The sequence below is a fragment of the Ruditapes philippinarum genome, unplaced genomic scaffold (assembly GCF_026571515.1).
Source record: "Ruditapes philippinarum isolate M1 unplaced genomic scaffold, ASM2657151v2 ctg1745_1_1_1_1, whole genome shotgun sequence".
Taxonomy (NCBI): domain Eukaryota; kingdom Metazoa; phylum Mollusca; class Bivalvia; order Venerida; family Veneridae; genus Ruditapes; species Ruditapes philippinarum.
The window spans coordinates 214,938-236,308 of NW_026863729.1; the positions used below are offsets into that span (position 1 = coordinate 214,938).

The 21,371-nt window shown below is 32.1% G+C and overlaps 2 protein-coding genes across 2 annotated transcripts; both read right to left on the reverse strand.

Annotated features, from left to right (window-relative positions):
• Positions 1-10,618: 10,618 nt before the first annotated feature.
• Positions 10,619-13,937, reverse strand: LOC132723162 (BTB and MATH domain-containing protein 38-like). Its single transcript, XM_060707837.1, has 3 exons — positions 13,648-13,937; positions 12,689-13,033; positions 10,619-11,193 (listed from the first exon to the last, which is right to left on the reverse strand). The coding sequence occupies exons 2-3, from the start codon at positions 12,993-12,995 to the stop codon at positions 10,619-10,621; spliced, it is 882 nt and encodes a 293-aa protein (XP_060563820.1). The 5' UTR covers positions 12,996-13,033; positions 13,648-13,937.
• A 2,394-nt stretch (positions 13,938-16,331) lies between these two features.
• On the reverse strand, positions 16,332-18,006 carry LOC132723163 (BTB and MATH domain-containing protein 36-like). The gene is made up of 2 exons (XM_060707838.1): positions 17,886-18,006; positions 16,332-16,849 (listed from the first exon to the last, which is right to left on the reverse strand). Exons 1-2 carry the CDS (start codon positions 18,004-18,006, stop codon positions 16,332-16,334), a joined length of 639 nt encoding a protein of 212 aa, XP_060563821.1.
• Between the last annotated feature and the right edge of the window lie 3,365 nt (positions 18,007-21,371).

The following is a 21,371-nucleotide window of genomic DNA, read 5'->3' on the forward strand; positions in this document are numbered from 1 at the left end:
ATTTGGATCCAACTGCACACTTTGCTGTAAATATTTCAAATTACCACTCCTGTCTATGCACAAAATAAGTTTTGTTTCCTTGTCAGATACATAAATTAACCGTTTGTCTCCACAAACAGCAATGTACCTTGGCGACAGGCATATTTCTTTGGCGTCAGCATTAGCATTTATAGTTGTATTGACCACACCTTTTAGTTGTATTATCTGGAATTTAACCGGATCTATAAACGATGCAAACAGTTTCCCGTTCAAACAATCAACATCAAAACACGAACCAGAAACGTTGATATTTCTTTGAACAGAGATTTGAACATCAACATTCAATATCTGGATAACACGTATTTCGGATAGCGCCACTGCAACTTGATTCTCTGAGACTGTAGTTATTCCATATGGTTTAGATTTCAAACATAAAGCATAGTTTACAACAGATTCATCTAAATCAATGCATTTCACTGATACGTTATTTTGATCGGCAAGTACCAGTTTATTATTAGTTAAAGAAGTCATGGCAACAATACAGCAATTCTTCTTATCTGATGCGACCTTGGCATTGATGTCTCTAACGTAATTATACTTTTCAGCAAATTTTACGCTACCGTCGTCAATCGATACGTTATCGTTAGTATGATCCGTGCTTATATGGCTTCTGTAACAATATCTACAGAGGTATTTATCACATCCTGCGCAATATCCCTCCACGCTTATTTCTGCACCGGTTGTTTTACACGAATCACAAGTTTTAACTGTCATCCATCTTATATATTCTTTATCCAGTAATGTATGGTGCCTAGTAGCTCTTCCCTTAGAGTGGTCGGTAAAACACGCGGTGCATAAATATTTCTCACAGTCGGAACAAAACCCGTGCGCTTCAATGTGTTTCCCGCCATCGCCGCACGGTGCACAGTTGAACTTTAACGGTTCCTTTGTGTTAATGTAAGATGCATAATTCTTCCCTTTAACAATGTGTCTTGACAGTTTCTGTTTTGGGATTCCATCAACAATGTTATTGTCAGAATCATTGACAGTGCCACTTAGTTTGCTGTTTTCCATCTTAAAGTTGATTAACTTCACTTAACAGGAGGTCGATTAATTCAATAAAGTAAAACAAATATTATTGTATTAAAAAGAAAGTTAAAAAATCTTAAAGAAATAGATTAAAACAAATAATTAAATTAAAAAAAACATTTATCATATAACGAATTCATTCCTTGTTTCATGTTTATTTATATTTCCATTTTACATGTGTATTTCCATATCTTTATTCTCTATAAAACATGTAAAAGGAAAAAGTTTCAATAGAAATTACACTTGCCAGATCATTGCGTGTTTATAGAACTAGAGAACCGTGAATTGACAATTTGAATTTTGTTTAAACAAATAGGCTATAAGAGTGTAAGGATTGATTGTACGTTGTAATTAAGACATGGTTTGATCTTAAATGTATTACTGCCTATTGTTAACATGGTTTTTTCTTAAGTATATTATTGCCTTTTGTTTTATACCGATGTTTGTTGGTGTTGATGGTAGTTTCGTTTATTTATTTGTTTGGTTTATTTTACTTTTTTCTACAGTAATAATATAGTGCAGAAAATTAAGCAAATTCTAATAAGTAACCTCAAGATTTAGACCAATACATTCACAACTCTAGCACAAAGCTATGTTATTGTTTTAGCTATCAGTTCAAATAATTGAATGCCGGCATGAGAAAATACCACTGAACGCCATTCACTATTCTTAAATTTACATTTAGAATTATTTAAGTTAATCAGTCTTTCAGCTCTTGGATATAAAACTTGGTTGCTACCTCCAAGGTCAAGGTCACACTTAAAGATCAAGTGTTAAATGTCTACATTTCGTGTACGTTCCATTATTTAAGATCGCTGAATTCGTTTTGAAATAACTTGGCACAATTGATCACCATTATGAGACGATTTGCAGAGGGCAATACTTGGGTTACTACCCCAAGATCAAGGTCACACGTTAAGGTAAAGTGTTAAAAGTGTACATTTTGTGTCCGCTCCTTAACTTTGAAACTGCTGATAAAAAGGAAATAACTTGGCACAAGTGATCACCATTATTAGATATTGTGCAGAGCGCACGCTATATGTAGACGGGAAGCGGGTAGCGGTAGATGCGGATTCCTAAGGATTCGACGAAGGTGAGCTAAAGCTCATTTCCTTGAACATTAATGGGCTTACGAGTGTAAAGAAGCAGTCACCAGACTTTGTTAATTTAGTTTCAGGCAATGACATTATATTTTTATACGAGTCGTGGACAAACAAGGATAGCGATGTGGAACTTTCAGGCTACACTGCACATAACTTTTAAAGAAAATGTCAAAATCGCAATGCAAGACGGTGTAGCGGGGGCGTCGTAGTGAATTACAAGAATCATTTAGCACCGGGAATCGAAATCGTCAGGACTCATTTTGACACTTTAGTCTGGTTAAAACTAGATCATAGATATTTTCATTTTGAAAAAGATGTATAAGTTTGTGGAGTTTATATATGTAGTAAAAATTCGCCAATGTATAATATTGCTAATGCTGATTTATTTGATATTTTACAAAATGATATACACGATTTTGAAGATTTAGGACATTTATGCTTAGTAGGTGATTAGAATAGTAGAGTGGGTAAGAAAAATGACTTTATAACATGTGATACTTATATTAGTAATATTGATGATAATGATTATGTTCCCGACACGTACCTATTACGGGCCTCACATGATAATATCGTCCCATAAAAAGGGCGACATTAATGACGTGAATAACTACTGAGGTATTACGCTCGTTAGTTGTTTTTCGAAAGTATTCACCACTATTTTGAATAAAATAATTGTAACATTTTGTGAACAAAATAATATAATATCAGATGCACAATTTGGTTTTAGGAAAAGCCGATCTACGACTGATTACTTAAGGCTGTACAACAGTATTTAAATGAAAATAAGAGATTATATTGTGTATTTGTTGATATGAAAAAATGTTTTGATACTATATATAGAAGTGCACTATGGTTAAAGCTCTATAAGAATGGAATTCATGGACAATTGTTATGAATAGTGAGGGACATGTATCAAAAGGTTAAGTCATGTGTTAGAAATTGTAATAACTATTTGGAATATTTTTGAGTATGCTGTAGGATTGAAACAATGGGAGATAATGTCACCGATTTTGTTCTCACTTTTCGTAGAGATTTAGAGCTTTTTTGCAAGATGATGTAGATTCAGGTTTAGTCATTGATGTATTAATTTTGTTATTATTTGCAGACGATATGGTAATTTTAGGAAAGTCAAAGGAGGAATTGCAGAAAAATTTAAACCTATTGTATGATTATTGTAGTAAATGGGGATTAGAAGTTAATACTAAAAGAGGGGAATTATTGTTCAATGAACATTGGACATATAATGGGAAAGAGCTAGAGGTAGTGAACGATTTTAACTATTTAGGAACTGCTTTTCATTATACTGGAAAGTTTACGCTAAATCAGGAATATCTCACTGGAAAGGCTCTTAAGGCATTGAATTTATTAATGATTAATTGTAAAAAGATTAAGTTAAGGCCTAAAGTTTTATGTCAATTATTCGATGCATTTGTTAGTTCGATATTAAACTAGTAGCAGAAATTTTGGGGTTATACAAAGTCAAAAGTTATTGAACGAATTCATCTGAAATTTTGCAAACATTTATTAAAGGTTAGAAATAGTACTTGTTCTGTTGGTGTGTATGGTGAATTAGGCAGATACCCATTGTATATTAAGCGTTATGTAGCCATGATAAAATATTGGTTAAGATTAATAAATAGTTACAATATTGTATTAAATCGTGTTTATGTAATGTCATTGGAACATTGTAAGAAAGGTTTTAAAAACTGGGTGACCAATGTTAAATATCTATTATGAGACTTCGGATTTACAGAATGTTTGGGACAATCCATGTAAAATAGTCTTGAAATATTGAACGTGCTATTTATAATATGCCTGTTAGTGTTTGTATGGTTGCTTTTTTCAACCAGACTGTGTAAGTTTGTATATATGTATGTTTATAGTTTGATGTTGTAAATAAGATGTTATTTATTATAAGCCTAATAGTGTTTATATAGATGTTTCTGGTCAACCGTACAGTTCTAATTTAATAGATGATTAGTTATATTTAGTTATGAAAATATATTATAATTAAGCCAAACATTGTTGAAAAGATAGCAAACTTTATATGGATGTTTCTGGTCAACCGTACAATTCTAATTAAATAGATTATGAGTTATATTTAGTTATGAAAATATCTTATAATTAGCCACAACATTGTTGAATATAGTGCAATGAGCGTTTTATAACTCGAAATATACAATATGGACAAGACCACATTAATTAACTCCCGTGCGAAATCTAACGTATTATATAAAGTTAGCTATTGGTGTCTATTAACGTATGTGTAGACAGCTTTATTGCTAGTTACACAATCGGTACGATACTACTATAATTATTATATATGTTTGTAAAAAATGGAAATATTACTCCTGTGCACAGTTAAGAATTGTATTAAGTATATTATTTTGTCTTATGACCCAAGTTAGTCGTAAGGCTTTTTCTTAAATTACAACTTTGCAATCGAAATATTTTTTGGAATATCCAATTGTTAACCTTCCCTTTCGTTTCGTTCAAGGTTAACTGTTGTTTTGGGGTACTATTCCCTTTCAATATAGTATAGTGTGATACTATATTTGGTAATTATGCCCCCATTTCGGTCCGTCGGTCCGTCGGTCCTTAGACCAAATGGTTTCCGAGTGATAACTAAAGAACCCTTAGGCCTAGGAACTTCAAACTTGGTATGGTGATTGGTCATGACCAGTAGATGACCCCTATTGATTTTGGGGTCAAGGGGTCAAAGGTCAAGGTCACATTGATCTTGTAAGCAAAAACAGTTTCCGATCAATAACTAAAGAACCTTAAAGCCTAGGAACTTCAAACTTGGTATGGTCATTGGTCATGACCAGTAGATGACCCCTATTGATTTTGGGGTCAAGGGGTCAAAGGTCAAGGTCACATTGACCTTGTAAGCAAAAACAGTTTCCGATCAATAACTAAAGAACCTTTAAGCCTAGGAACTTCAAACTTAGTATGGTGATTGGCCATGACCAGTAGATGACCCCTATTGATTTTGGGGTCAAGGGGTCAAAGGTCAAGGTCACATTGACATTGTAAGCAAAAACGGTTTCCGATCAATAACTAAAGAACTTTAAGGCCTAGGAACTTCAAACTTGGTATGGTGATTGGTCATGATCATTAGATGACCCCTATTGATTTTGGGATCAAGGTGTCAAAGGTCAAGGTCACATTGACCTTGTAAGCAAAAACGGTTTCCGATCAATAACTAAAGAACTTTAAGGCCTAGGAACTTCAAACTTGGTTTGGTGATTTGTCATGACCAGTAGAAGACCCCAAATGATTTTGGGGTCAAGGGGTCAAAGGTCAAGGTCACATTGACCTCTTGGGTAAAAACGGTTTCTGATCAATAACAAAAGAACCCTAAGGCCTAGGAACTTCAAACTTGGTATGGTGATTGGTCATGATCAGTAGATGACCCCTATTGATTTTGGGGTCAAGGGGTCAAAGGTCAAGGTCACATTGACCTCTTAGGTAAAAACGGTTTCCGATCAATAACGTAAGAACCCTTAGGCATAGGAACTTCAAACTTGGTATGGTGATTGGTCATGACCAGCAGATGACCCCTATTGATATTGGGGTTTAGGGGTCAAAGGCCAAGGTCACGTTGACCTTGTAGGATAAAATGCTTTCAAATCAATAACTTAAGAACCCTTAGGCCTAGGAACTTCAAATTTGGTATGGTGATTGGTCATGACCAGCATATGACCTATTGATTTTGGGGTCAAGGGGTCAAAGGTCAAGGTCACATTGACCTTGTAGGTAAAAACGGTTTCCGATCAATTTACTAAAAACGCTTAGGCCTAGGAACTTCAAACTTTGTATGATGATTAGTCGTGACCAGCAGATGACCCCTATTGAGTTTTGGGTCAAGGGGTCAAAGGTCAACGTCACATTGACCTTGTAAGTAAAAACGGTTTCTGATCAATAACTTAAGAATGCTTAGGCCTAGGAACTTTAAACTTTGTATGGTGATTTGTCATGACCAGCAGATTATCCCTATTGATTTTGGGATTAAGGGGTCAAAGGTCAAGGTCACTTTGACATTGTAAGTAAAAACGGTTTCTGATCAATAACTAAAGAACGCTTCGACCTAGGAACTTCAAACTTGGCATGGTGATTGGTCATGATCAGCAGATGACCCCTATTGATTTTGGGGTCAAAGGTCAAGTTCACATTGACCTTGTGTGTTAAAACAGTTTCCGATCAATAACTAAAGAACCCTTAGGCCTAGGAACTTCAAACTTGGTATGGTGATTGGTCATGACCAGCAGATGACCTATTGATTTTGGGGTCAAGGGTTCAAAGGTCAAGGTCACATTGAACATGAAGGTAAAAACGGTTTCCGATCAATTAACTAAAAACGCTTAGGCCTAGGAACTTCAAACTTTGTATGATGATTGGTCGTGACCAGCAGATGACCCCTATTGAGTTTTGGGTCAAGGGGTGAAAGGTTAAGGTCATGACCAGTAGATACTTGATAACCCTTATTAATTGTTTGATCACTTGGTCAGAAGTCATGCATAATAACCTTATCACATGACTTATTGGCTGCTGATAGGGGGCATACATGTTTTACAAACATATCTTGTTCACTTGTATCTGGATAAAAAATGTTTTAAATCGAAATATAATGCTATACCTCTGATACAGAAGTGTAACTTTATCATAGATGTAATACGTTATATAACTCGTAATATACAATATGGACAAAACTACATTAATTAGCTCCCTTGCGAAATCTAATATAGTATATATAGTTAGATATCGGTGTTTATGACGTATGTATAGATAACTTTATTGCACGTGACACAAAAATGTATGTGAAATTCAACATGTTCGTAACTCAATATTAAACTTAAGAAATAACATCGGCCTGAGAGGTGTATATCGGCTATTTAACACCGGTTTTGAGTTTTGATGCGTAGGAATTGACCACGAAGGCCGTAGGCCTGAGTGGTTAATTTTGTCGCATCAAAACGACAAAACCGGTGTTAAATAGCCGATATACACCTCTCAGACCGATGTTATATCGATTCTAACACGATAAAATAATAAAAATCACAAAATGTTATTTTTCAAGCGGAAATAACTTCCGGTGCCGATTTTCGTATATATAACGCTGTTCGATTTTCGCACCCTACTGTTGCGAAGATATAGAAATAATCAAACAAAAGAAATAATAAGAAAAACACGTTATTTTATCAAGTTTTCAACAATAAAAACTTACGTCGTATTGTGTTTACATCAGTGCCCCATTTATCATTCTTGTATGTATGAAATAACGTCAGCTTGTTTATGAATGAGTTGCTTACTTAGGATGACGTCATTACGCTGCTTACGGATTGGCGCCGTTTTATCAAAATATTTATTAACTGATATGAATCTAATATGTGGCGTTAGTGTATGTGTGATATTATTTCGGTATTGTATGAAAAGAAAACATTACACGAACTGAAAATATAAATAAAAATGCTTTTTATTGTTGCTTTAAAATGCTTTGTAAACTATACAATCGAGGGTGAAAACATAACAGCGCATATACAAGTAGTCCCTAACCGGTGTTTATTGGCAGTTTAACACCAGTTTTTTTCCTTCTTTGTCTATAGTGGCAAAATCACGTGAGTGTTAGAATATGTAATATATGTTAAACTGATTATGTCAAATCCTATACTGAAGGAAACAAAATACATTAAACTGTTCACCTTCAAGAAATTTGCAGATTATCCATTGATTTTGTGATTGTATATATGTATGTATGAATGAATGTATTATGTAATTGACTATGTACTTTGTTTACGTCAAAATAAACTTTCTGTTCTGTTCTGTTCCTCAATGTCAAGGACACACTCAAACGTCCAATGTTAAAACTTTTATGTCCCTCTTTAACTAATTGACACTTCAAAACTTTTAAAATTTAATCCCCCTCCGCACAGCGGGGAGGGAATTATAGCAATTGCATTCGTCTGTCAGTCCGTCCATCTTTCTTCTGTCTGTCCGTCTATCCGTCAGTAACACTTTCGTGTCCGCTCCATGATTTTCAAACCGCTGAAAAGTTTTTGAAATAGCTTGACACAAGGGATCATTATTATGAGACGATGAGCAGAGCCCAATTATTGGGATGATACCCCAAGGTCATGGACACACTTAATGGTAAACAAAGTTTCATGCAGCTGATTTTTTTTAATTACTTGGCACATTAGTGATCACCATTATGAGACGAAGTGCAGACCGCGAAAATTAGGTTGTTAACCCCAAGGTCACACTTTCAGATCAAACATAAAGGTCAGGAGTTAAAAAGTCTACATTTTATGTCCGCTCCATAACATTTAAACCTCAGAAATGTTTTTAAGATAACTTAACAGTAAATGATCATCATGATGACACGATAAGCAGAACCCAACATTCAGGTTGCTTCCCCTAAGGTCAAGGTTAAATGTTCTCCATAACCTTTTGACTTTGTGGAAGATTTAAAATGATTTGGCACAAATATTTACTATCATGAGGCTTAGTGTTTATAATATTGAGGTGATGATTGGTTAAAAGTCAAGAATTGCTCATTCATGTCCGTTGCGGAAGTGAATTTAGCTGTCTTTCAGACTGTCTTGTTTGAAAATTGTAATAAGATCTCAAATATGAAAAGGCTTTGAAAAATAGAAATAATAGCATTTCGGTGTGTTAATGGGCCTTCAATATATCTGTCATCTTATACACTTGTCAATTTGATAAACACTTAGATCTGTAGAATATTTATAAATAATTCATCTAGAGAAAACAACAATTTGCAAAAAAAAATAGATATTTTTATTACATCGATGATTACAAAACATATTTACATTCTCACTGAATTTGCACATGCAAGATTCAATTACATTGTGTATCCAATGTAACTAATTACTTGTTCAAAACTTAACTCACTATAAAAAAAGTATGATCAGTTTTAATATAGTCAATCTATTTAAATAAACCAACTTTAATTAAAATGAGCATAATTAGCAAGATTCACAAAGAATTAAAACTTTATCTCCATTTTTTTAATATTATCTTTATTTAGAATATAAATTGATAACATATTGGACTATATAATATTATTTTGTTACAAAATTGACACATTTTGCTCTAAAAATTTGTTCATTTAAAGCAGCATAATTATTTTACTCCAAAATACATAATGTTTTTCAAAGGAAAAAGGGGTTAGCAATTGTTTGCATGTCCCCATATTAAAAACAGATTTTCCGTCATCGCGTTTTGAATGGTTTTTGTTGTTTCCTTATGGCATATAAAGTGAGCATAACATTCATATTAAAATGATATTCAATATTGTTTCAGAGTTCTCGAAAAGGTAGGTTATATGTCTGAAAACGCAAATATCGGATAGCGGCATAAAATCAGAAAAATAACCTTTGTATTTAATGTTACAATGAAGAATTTGTTTATAACTCCCGCTTGTTCAGCAACTGCAATTATACAGCGCTGTCGTTTTCAACTGTGTTTGTAATTCAAAATAACATCATATTAGGAAATATGACATATGATTGGCGTTCATTGCACCGTATTCCATTGACAGCTGATTTCATTTTCAAACTTAATAGATCACTATTCAAATTGTGATATATTTGAGTTTAGATTTCAGACTAATGTTTTATGTTTGGTGGAGACTGTTTCTAAGGTAATTACTATAATACAGATGACGCAAAGCAAAACAATACCTTGCACGTTTGGATTTAATAACCTTTAAAAAATATTTTGACTGTTATTTCATAGTTACAGTAACAGTTGTGATATTGAATTTCATATTAAACACAGTTTAAGTTTTTTTATCTTATATATTACCTTTAAACCACTGAATATTTTTTATTCAACTACCAGTTTTATTAAATGATTGTACAAATGTAAACACATACATGTAATCATTACGTGCAAGGTGTAAAACATCTTTGTACGTGGGACGTCGGCTTTAAACTTGGGTTGGTCTCATATCTGGTTTTGTAATCAATTAAACAATGAATCACTTTATAACTGCAAAATCACTGCTTTAAATCATAATCAGGATATATCATGTAATGTTATACGAGAACTGTTACAAAGAATATAATGCAATATTGACGACAATAAAAAGGAAATGATGATGATGATGATGATGAACATAATGATAATGATTACAATATTTGAAAAGAAGAAAGTTCTTAAGTTGACGTCAAACTGTAATAACAAACGTAAAAGCACAATCAAATGAGACTGAAGAATATGCTCAAGACTGTACAATTGTAAAATGAAAATGTGCATGCTAAATGAAATTAAATCGTTGCAAAATGTTGAATACAACGTATATTCAAATTGATTCTTGTCCTGTGTAGATAAAATGTTCTACAAATATTATTAGATAAAATAAGTTTATATCAAACAAAAGATTTTGCTATCAATTTTTGGACTTAATGTAGCATATATATTTAATTTAGTAAAGCAGATTTGATTTTTTCTGGGAGGAGGTCAAATTCTTCTCCACAGTCTAAATGTTCATATTTGTCCCGTAGTATTGAGCTGATGTTCGTGTTGTTCATTTTAAGTCCGAATCGTTCAGCTATTCTTAAATATTTCAAACATTTCGCTTCATTTTCAAAATCCCTCGTGTGCAATTTTCCCTCAAGATTAAAAATTACTTCTTCTTCACAAAAGATACCTTTATTTAATGTTTTGACATTAAAGTCCTTTTTATCAGCCTCATTCAGCTCATGTCTTCTCAGAGCCAGCTCTATAATCTTGTAATGACTCCCATCTGATATTTGGTGTATGATTCTTGCTTCTTTGAACTGCTTAAGAGTATTCTCTGAAGCAAGATAAATGCACCTTTCCTTCAGATATTCTAAGTTATACATTTCAGACAACTGAATATGCCGATACAATTGCTCCACATCCCTTGTGTGAATATTCTCTACTGTTTGCGTAAGTATATTTTGGCAACACTTCATGACATTTCTAATGTCATATTCATGGGCCAAAGGAAGAAGCATGTAGACGTTTTGTTCTGTAAAAAGTAGGTATTTCTAATTAGATTTATGATGTACAACAAGGCTACATTGGGAGAAATGATTTACAGAGTGCATTATTTAGCTCACCTGCAAAAAAGTGACATGGTGAGATTTTGTGACCGTTTTTCGTCCGTCTACCTTCGGTAAACTTTTACTTTAAAAACGACATCTCCTCATAAACCGCTAAGCCATTTTCATATAAACTTCGCAAGAATGTTTCTTTGGCGGTCTTAAAAAAATGTTCAAAGAATTTAATTCCTTGCAGAAAAAAAATCAAACAAAACCCCAAAGAGCTAGAGCTAAAATATTTGGCATCAAATATCTATTAGTGAAGTTTTTTTTTATTCAAATAAAAGCGCTGGGGTCAAAATTTGCCCCGCTCAGGGGAGTCATTGATTTTCCTTATATGTTTATAGTAAAAACTTAAGAATCTTCTAAGAGCTAGAGTTTAGATATTTAGCATGAATCATCTTCTGGTAAGTGTTTTGTTCAAATAAAGGCCCTGGGATGAAAATTGGCCCCGCCCGAGGGGGTTATTGATTTGCCTTACATGTCTATTGTAAAAACTTAAAAATCGTCTTAAAAAACAAAAGAGCTAGAGCTTAGTTTATTAAGCATGAAGCATCTTAATGTTATGAGCTGAAGCAAATTGTACATAATTTTTTTCTAATTCTATGTATTTCACCCTCTTAATGTGTGACCCCAAACCACCTCCCTAATGCATAACCTCTGCTTTGAAAGGTGATCAAATAGGCTAGAATTACTGTCGTCTGCATTGAAACTGTGGGCCATGGGTTCAAACCCTAAAAGGGAAATTTTCTTATTATACTCTTTTACTTACATTATTCATGTTTTTCTCAGATCCATCTTGTAAAGAAAAATGGGTTTTATTTTAATTATATGATTATTATAGGTAGTTATCGGGTAAATAATGCCAAAGTTAATAACATAACAAATATGGTACCTGATATTTTCATAGTCTAATAAACGGAAAAAAGTATTTGTATGTAACAAGAGTAGCCAATATAATAATTAAGGTAAACTTTGAAAACAAATTTTGTTACATTTTAGGAATATTTTGAATAAGGCTGTCTAAGTAGGGGAATGTTTATAATGGTTAAACACTTTGAGTAGAAACAGTCAAGTTTGATTGTGTGATTTTTTAGCTGAATGCTATTATTTTTTTCTGAACAATGATCAGAAGCAAAACATTTTCTCAGCGATAAAATAATAGATTATTTAAGTTTCCTCATCTTTGAAAAAGAAGTCCTCTAACTGCCAAGCTTTAGTTCAGAAAAAAGGTGACATAACTCGTAAAGCGTATGGTACATTTTGTTCAAATATTGCTTTCAGTTGTTACCTCAAAGCATATAAATGACCTACGTTGCAAAGTTTACAATTCCAGATTGTGCTTATCATCAATATTTTGATTTTTGTCGTGATTTTATAAACAGAACAGCATGATACTATCGGACTAAAAGACAGTCATACCTGTCACTTTCTGCATCTTGTCAGGATAAATACATCTCAGGAATTCTTCGATGTCTTTATAACTTTTGCCAGGTAATGGAATTTCAGTCCCCGTTTTCTCCCGGAAGTAACCTTCTAACATGGTTCGAAACACGGGAGATGCTATGCACAGAACTGTCTTAGAAACAGGTATTTTATGGTTCTCTACAATCAGTGTTAGGTCTGCGATTCCATTTTCTTCACAAAATTCATTGTTGATCAACATCTGTTTATCCTGTAACTCTTCTTTTTCAGAACTGCTGCAGCTGATTTTTCTTTTTGGTGACATTCTGGAAACTAATACGATATCACAATGTTCGGCTGTATCTGAAAAGGGTAAAAGCATTTTGGGTAATTTTTGACGTTTGATAATTTATTTATAGTAAATGAAGACAGATGACATTCTATTTGTAACGATTACTGAAAGATATATATATTGTGCTTTGTTTGCACGTATAGATAATATTTTAGATATGAAAATATGTCCTACTTTTTAAAACATGCGATAGCAAAATGCTGGCATAAGTTAATAACGGATATATAAACTTACCCGTATTCTTCCTGTATGTTTAAGCTAAATTTGGATTTTCCGAAAATTCTAGTTTCGTTTTCAGCTAGTTTAGATATGATGCGTTTCTTTGTTTAATTTCATACATAATAAAGTCATTTTTTTATATGTCTGAATTCTGTATCAATATATATTACTATGAATAAATATGCATTTACTGAATAAAAGTACAGAATTTGTGAGATCTTATTATAAACATATTTAAACCATATATGACGTGTCAGTAGGCCAAATGTAACAACATTTTTTTTTTCTAATTTTGATATATATATATATATATATATATATATATATATATATATATATATATATATATATATATATAATATATATAATATATATATATATATAAACCACGTTTTTTTTAGCTCACATGAGTTAGCTCAGGGGTTGAATGTCCATCTTCTGTGGTCCGTCGTCCGTACACACTTGTTTGTTAACACTCTAGCGGTCATATTTTTGGTCATGGGTCATCTCGGATGAAAAACTAGGTCACAGGAGCTAAAAATAGAAAAACCTTGTTAACACTCTAGCGGTCACATTTTTGACTTAATCATCATCAAACTTGGTCAAGATGCTTGTCTGGGTCATATCGGATGAAAAACTAGGTCAAAGGAGCTTAAAAAAGAAAAACCTTGGTAACACTCTAGTAGTCACATTTTTGACTCATCAAACTTGGTCAGGATGCTTGTCTAAGTAATTGCTCAGAAAGTTTTGAACATTGGTTATCTCGGATGAAAAACTAGGTCACAGGAGCTAAATATAGAAGTCTTATGAACACTCTAGTGGCTACTGTTTTGATTAAATTATCCAAATATTCTGGAAATTGGTCTGAAAGTTTATTTTGATGTTTTCTAGGGCATGTTCGGATATGACTCATCTGGGTTCAAAAACTAGGCCACACCGCTTAAATAGGAAAGAAACCTTCTTAACACTCTAGCGGTCACATTTTTTACTCACCGTCATCAAACGTGGTCAGAATGCTTGTCTAGGTAATTGTTCTGATGAATTCGATGGGTCAGGTGAGCGATCTAGGGCCATCTTGGCCGTCTTGTTTCAAAATACAAATACAAGTATGTCCACAATAATCACATACCTGCTAAAATTTCTAAAAAGGGTATTTACTGCAAACTTTGAATGTTACATGATAGGTCATAAATTACCTAACTACAGTATATTTCACACTTTATAAATTTAAAGACAATGTCTCGAATTGTTTCATATAACACCAATAAGATATTTTTTCCACAGATAAAACAATAATAGAAATGTATGAGGGTTATTGCTTTTATTCAACTATTTAGTTAATACGGAATTTATTTTAGTTTGAATGTGTAGGTATGTATCAGCTCGAATCCTTTCAGGAGAAATGGGTATTTCTTGCTCAAGAGAAGAATGGCATGTCCCGGACGGCGTTTGAACCCACACAGATAAAGACTCTTAGCTTACGTTAGACGCATTGATTATTTACGTTTTTGTGTTCATAATTTGTTGATACAGCTTTGAATTAAAAGCTAACCTTTCCAGTTCGGTTCAGGAAAATTCTGTTTTCCGTTAAACAGAATTTTCGTATTAAGTCCAATTTCAATAAAACGTAAACCATCATATAGTCAATATCTGAGGACATAGAAACCGGTCGGTAATGTATAAAAATGAGAAATATAACTACCTGTCAGTTATTCTTTTCGTATATTAAATGCAAACACGTAAAATGTGCTGGGACTTAAAAGTAACAATACATATCAAGCAGTTACACTTTATTATAAAATACACTTTATGTACGTATATACATACACTTTTCACATGTTTTATAAAGTAAAGAAATGAAGCTAGTATTAAAATATATACAGTACACATACATTCTCTACAATATATCTAAATATATTATGTAGTCATTACATCGTTTCTAACAGAATGTTGTCATGACACATTAAAGATAGTTACATTGTAAACCCGATGTGTTGGTAAAAGCAATAAAAAGGCCAAGACCTATTTAGTGTTTTCACGTTTCTTGATTCTATAATATCGTTTTCGGTTGTTTTGTTATTAATATGAACTATCCTTGTTCCAAGACGTACATATTTGAATACCATCGTCTTTTTAGCTGGCCGTTCGCAAACTTTAACCTTGATTATAACTTTTTAAATTCTTGATGTATTGTCTTCATACTTGACTACAACAACCCTTTGGACAAGATCTTTTAATAGACCGGCTATCCTTGACTTTCAAGGTTAAATGTCTAAAGTTTGCTTGTTTTAGCAGTTTATGTTATCTATTAGTGGCTATTAATTTGTTATTCTTGAATGGATTGTCTTCAAACTTGAACATACTGTATTTTTAGGATAGACTTTCAAGTTATCAGAGATATTTTGACCATCATTCATAAATGACCTTGATCTTGAAGGTTAGATAAATGAAATTTCATTTTGTTTTTCATCTACTTATTTATTTTTATATTTTTATGTATGTATTTATTTATTTATTTATATTGTTTGCTTTAACTGTCTATTACTTTGTTTTTGAGAATGGATTGACTTCATATTATAACACAATATTCTCTAGGAAAAGACAAGCCTGTAAATTAAACTCAAACTAACCTTGATTCTTTTATGACTTTGATCTTGGAGGTTAAGTTATTGAATTCTCACTGTTTTTTTGTAATATTGACTTTAACTTGGTAATATTTTAATGGATTATCTTCATACTTTGAAAAAAATAACAATATGGACAAGACCTTCTAACAGGTTGAACTGCCCTTGATCTTGGGCTTTGAATGAATTTGAGTGGCCATATCAAATTTATGAACTTTGGTTAAATTGTAATTATTTTGTTATTTATAGCAATATGATGGTAAAAAAAGAAACAAGCAACAAACACGCAAATCATTTCATAGATTATGGGTATCATAATACAGTGATAATCAAAGTTTCCTTATAGATTAATTTAATGTTTTTCACTCGTTCTATATTTCACGACACATGCTTAACTCCTGTTTTGTAAAGCAGCTTTTACACTTTCTGGGAGAGAAGATCAAAATTCTCCATATCTTCTTCCTTGTCAAGAAGGATTTGTAACTTTTTCCAATAAGCTTGACTCAATGTTGTTTGAGGTATTTGTAGTAAATTTAAATCTTTCAATTATTCTCAATGCTTGGCAAACGTCGCTTGCCCTTCTTCCATTTGTAATTAATTTCCCATTTAAGTCACACTGCACCGGTTCCTCAGAATAAAATTGGAGTTTTGTCTTTGCTGTAAAAACCTTTTCGTCAGCTTTATTCAGCTCATGTCTTCTCGGGGCAAGCTCTATTATCTTACCGTGACTGGCATCTGTTATTTGGTACATTTCTTTTGCAGTTTTAAATTGCTTAAGAGTATGCTCTGAAGCTAGATAAATGCACTTCTCCTTCAATTCTTCTAGGCTATACATTTCAGAGAAGTGGATATGCCGATACAATTCTTCAACATTCTCTTTGTAATTTTTCCTAACTGTGCGCATGAGCACGTCTTGGCAACGTTTCATCATCCTCTCTACACTATATTCATGAGCCAAAGGGAGAATCATGTAGACGTTCCTTGCTGAAGTTAAATCAATTTACTAGTTAAGTTTCAAGGGATACACGATGTTGTTCAACAAACAGACAGTGGCATGATATTTAAAGGTATGATCCTCCGAATGGGCACTACAAAAAACTGACAACAAAGGAAAGTAAAGTGCCTTAAAGAACACCTGTATGATTTGCCGTATGGTTTACGAGTTTTGGATATTTTTGAACTTAAGCTTGGCTATCAGAAGGGCTCTTTTTAAGAAATGAGGAAACTCTAGATAATCTACAATAACATCATTATGATAAATGTTTTCCTATTGATTATTGTTTAAAAACCAAAATAATGATATTCAGGTAGCAAATCGCACATGTAAAATTATTGTTTCTTCGCAAAAAGTTTTAATATATATAAATAAAACCTTATCCTACCTATTATAAACACTTGTCTGTCTATTTTGATTACCCAATTAGTAAGCCTTATTAGAAATATCTATAATATTAATCGAAATAAGGCGCTGTTCTCAAAATTCTAATTTATCTTATAAGAATATTGCTTGCTCTTGCCAAATATCAAATACTTTTATTGTCCAGTTTTGATTTTATTAGACTTTGAAAATATCAGGGACCATTTTTGTTAATAAATTTAGAACTTATTATCCAATAAATACCTATAACAATTACATGATTATTAAAATTAAAAAAATCATTCCTGGAGTGTTTCTGAGAGAGATACATAAATAAAGTTAAACGAAAGAAATAATAAAGAAAAGGTTGACCCGTGTGGGGTTTGATCTCAAGTTTCAATGAAGTTAACAGTTATTCTAGCCTTTTTGAATATCTTTAAAGAGGAGGTAATGTTTTGTAGTGGGGTGATACCTTAAGTCATTATATTCGCAGTACTTTTTTAAACAGTGTGGATGAGAAGTAAAACATATATGTATTATACGTCTGTCAACTGGTAGCTCTAAGTAAATGCTGAATCTATTATATGTTTCAACATTATTTGCTGAAAAAAAGTTTAGATGGTGTGTTGACCTATGAACATTATAATTAAAATCATGCCATACCGGTTATCACCTTCATCTTGTCAGGATAAATACATCTCAGGAACTCGACAAAATCTTCATAATTCTTTCTAGGTAATAGTATCTCCGACTCTGTTCTCTCCCTGAAGTCACCTTCAAACATGGCACAACACACAGGTGAAGCGACACTGAGTACTGCCTAAGATACTAGTATTTTATGATTTTCAACAACAAATGTCGCATCTGCCAATTTGCCATCTTTGTGAAATTCGTCGTTAATATTCATCTCTGTAGACAAAAATTGACGTTTTCTTTCAAATATATATTTAAAAAAACACCCAAACAAGCTTTGATTAATTTACGTTTGTAGATTTAAATACTAGACGATGAACTTTTAAAGTAATTGATATATGAAGAAAAAAATACTATAAAATATAAACAAATAAAAGAACATGGCAGAGAAGTACAAGAACTCTTAAGAAAAAGAAAATGTTAACAGGTTTTGTGGTTGAGGAATTACCAATGTACATTTATGTCCGGTTTACTATGTCAATCAACCCCTTTTTTACATAGATATAGTGTGCCATTTGTTTTGAAATGTCCTTTAATTACACATACGATGACATACCTGCAAACCTCTGAACGGAGGTATTTACATTAAATGTTCAATGAAGTCTAATAAATAACTTTACTTTGCTTAAAAAAAACATCTCGAATTAAGAATTTTCTACATTATACATTAATTTTTTAGTTCCATTTGTATCACTTTTTGGTTTTCAAAAAAAAGAAGAAAAAAAAGAGAACAACAAAACAGAATGTTTACATAAGTTTTCCTACAAAACACTATAAGACAGTAACATTTAAACCAATGTTATGCACAAAGAGTACTACTGTTTTTGACACAATTTTTTATGATTTTATATCATAAATATGATGCTCAAATTAAGATTTATTTTTGTAAGTTCCAAAAAGCGTTATTCATAAAGATATATCTAAATTAAACATTTTCTGTATATAAAACGGAGGTAAGTTCTAAGTCGAATTTTTCAATAAGAAATGAATGCATGTAATTAAATGATTATATATAATATGTACAAATATTTGCAGTTCATATTTTACATTTTCTTCGATGTTCGAAAATTGTTTTATAAGCATAATTATTTCATATACATAATTTCAATTTAATATGGTATACAACCTCAATTACAACATACAGGATCTTTAATTACAGGCCTACCTTTAAACATGTTTATGCTTTCATGTTTAATTGTTTTGTTGGAGAATGATCAGTCCGATGAGAAAAGACTTGAAAAAAATCAATATATAACAGCTAGATTATGTACATATTCCTTTTCAATATATATCAATAGATAGGAATGATAATCATTCTTCAATTTAACATTAAGCTTATCTAAGATAACTGTGAAAGTAGTCGATTGACACGACCTTTAGAAACACGAAATATGTCGAAATATTCCGACTTTTCCGAGCCTTGCATGGGTCTGAGCAAAATTGTATAATGAATAGTTCGTTTTCAGGTGATTAAGTTTGAAAAACATTAATCAAGCTGTTATTAGTAACTATTTAAAAATGATAAACCATCGTTTTCAATAATATATTAAATATTAATAAAGACTTTTAAATGCATATTTTTATGCAATAAGTAAGTGATAAATATATAAACTTACCCGTTTTCTTCCTGTATGTTAAAGCTAAACTTAGATTCGTTTTCAGCTAGGTCAGATGTAACCGACGATGCGTATCTTCATATAATTTCAAATATTTAAAAGTCAACTTGATCTTTATGTCTGAATTCTGTATAAATAAATGTTATTTAGACATAAAATGTATTTACTGAATAAAATCAAAGGATTTGTGGGATGTAAAACATATTTAAACCAGTAGGTATTAACATGAAACCATATATGAAGGCCAAACTTAACAACCTTCTCTAAATTTGATTTAGTTATGCCACAATCTTTATCAAAACATAAAAATGTCTACAAATTATACATATCTTCAAAATCTCTAAAATAAGGTATTTACTTAAAACTTTGAATGTTACATGATAGGTCGTTAATAACCCTACTACGATATATTTTTACAATTTATCCATACGATAAACCGCATTTCGTAAATCATTTAACACATTTTAAATGGTGCATTTCTTTTAGTCTAAGTAATACTCATCTTTAAATTCTCATTCCTACTTTTTTATAGTATCACCTTGGTATCTTGCAATAAGTTGAAATAAATCTAAATTTATAGACCATATCTCAAATTGTTAAATTTAACACCAAGAATCAACTTTCCCACATTTAAATAATAAAAGAAATTCATAAGGGTTATTGCTTTTATTCTATTATTTAGTAAATACAAAATATATTTACGTTCGAATATGTATGTAGCTATCAGCTCGAACCTGTTCCTGAGCAATGGGTATTTGTTTCTTTAGGAAACAAATGCCTGTTCCTGACGGCGTTAGAACCTAGCAGCTACAGATTTTGAGCTTACATACGACGCGTCGATTATTAACGTTTTTGTTTTGTTCATAATTTGTTGATACAGTTTTGAAATGAAAGCCATTCTTTCCGATACATTTCAGGAAAATTTCCTGCTTTTCCGTTAAACAAAAGTTTTTATTAAGTTAAATTTCAATAAAAGTAAACTATCATGATGACATGATGACTGGCCGGCAATATATAAAATGAAAAAGATCAGTTATTGTCAGTTCGTTCTGCCTGCAAGACAATTCAAGTAAGAAAGCGTGTTATTTGCAATGACAAGCCATACACTTCACTTATTTTCTACTTGGTCAGCTATTTACATGCACTGTTTCCGAAAGTATTACATATATGTACCTAAATCTTCCAACATTGATTTGAAAGTAATCTTTATCTAACCAATACACAAACAAATAATCTATGAATCAGAATCAACCATACGTATCCAAAGTTTCAATAAACAAATTGAAGCCGAGAGCAGGTTAGCATAAATACAATCTGTATTGGTATATTTTCCAATAGAAAAAGGGTAAACTATGGCGAGTATGTCAGTGCGTGAGCATTGCCGAGCCGTTGCAATAGTGGCCCTATGAATTCTTTTATGTTTAATTATGTTAACATCGCAGTTTATTTCCGTTTGCTTAATTATGTAATGGCGGTGCTGAGCGATGATTGTGTGCATGTAAAAAGTCTAGGTGCACGTGCGTCTAGAATATATTTAGACAACATAAATTCACGTTTGCATTGTTTAGTGGTTAAACTAGCATGGTCTTTTACGGTACTCATTCTGACACAAATAATCAACCGAACATAATCTTTTGAATTTAATTAAATGTCAAGTTTGGAACAGTATTCTAAAAAAGATATTTTCCGTCTCTAATGTCAATGGGAAATTGTTCTCAAGCAGTCATCGCAGTACGAAAGGTCATGTAAACAAGTTACAATTTGGTTAACGCAGGGTTTATTTTTTTATTTTATTGAAATAAATTAGATACTCTAACTCCGGCGTTTTTTTCTTATTTTC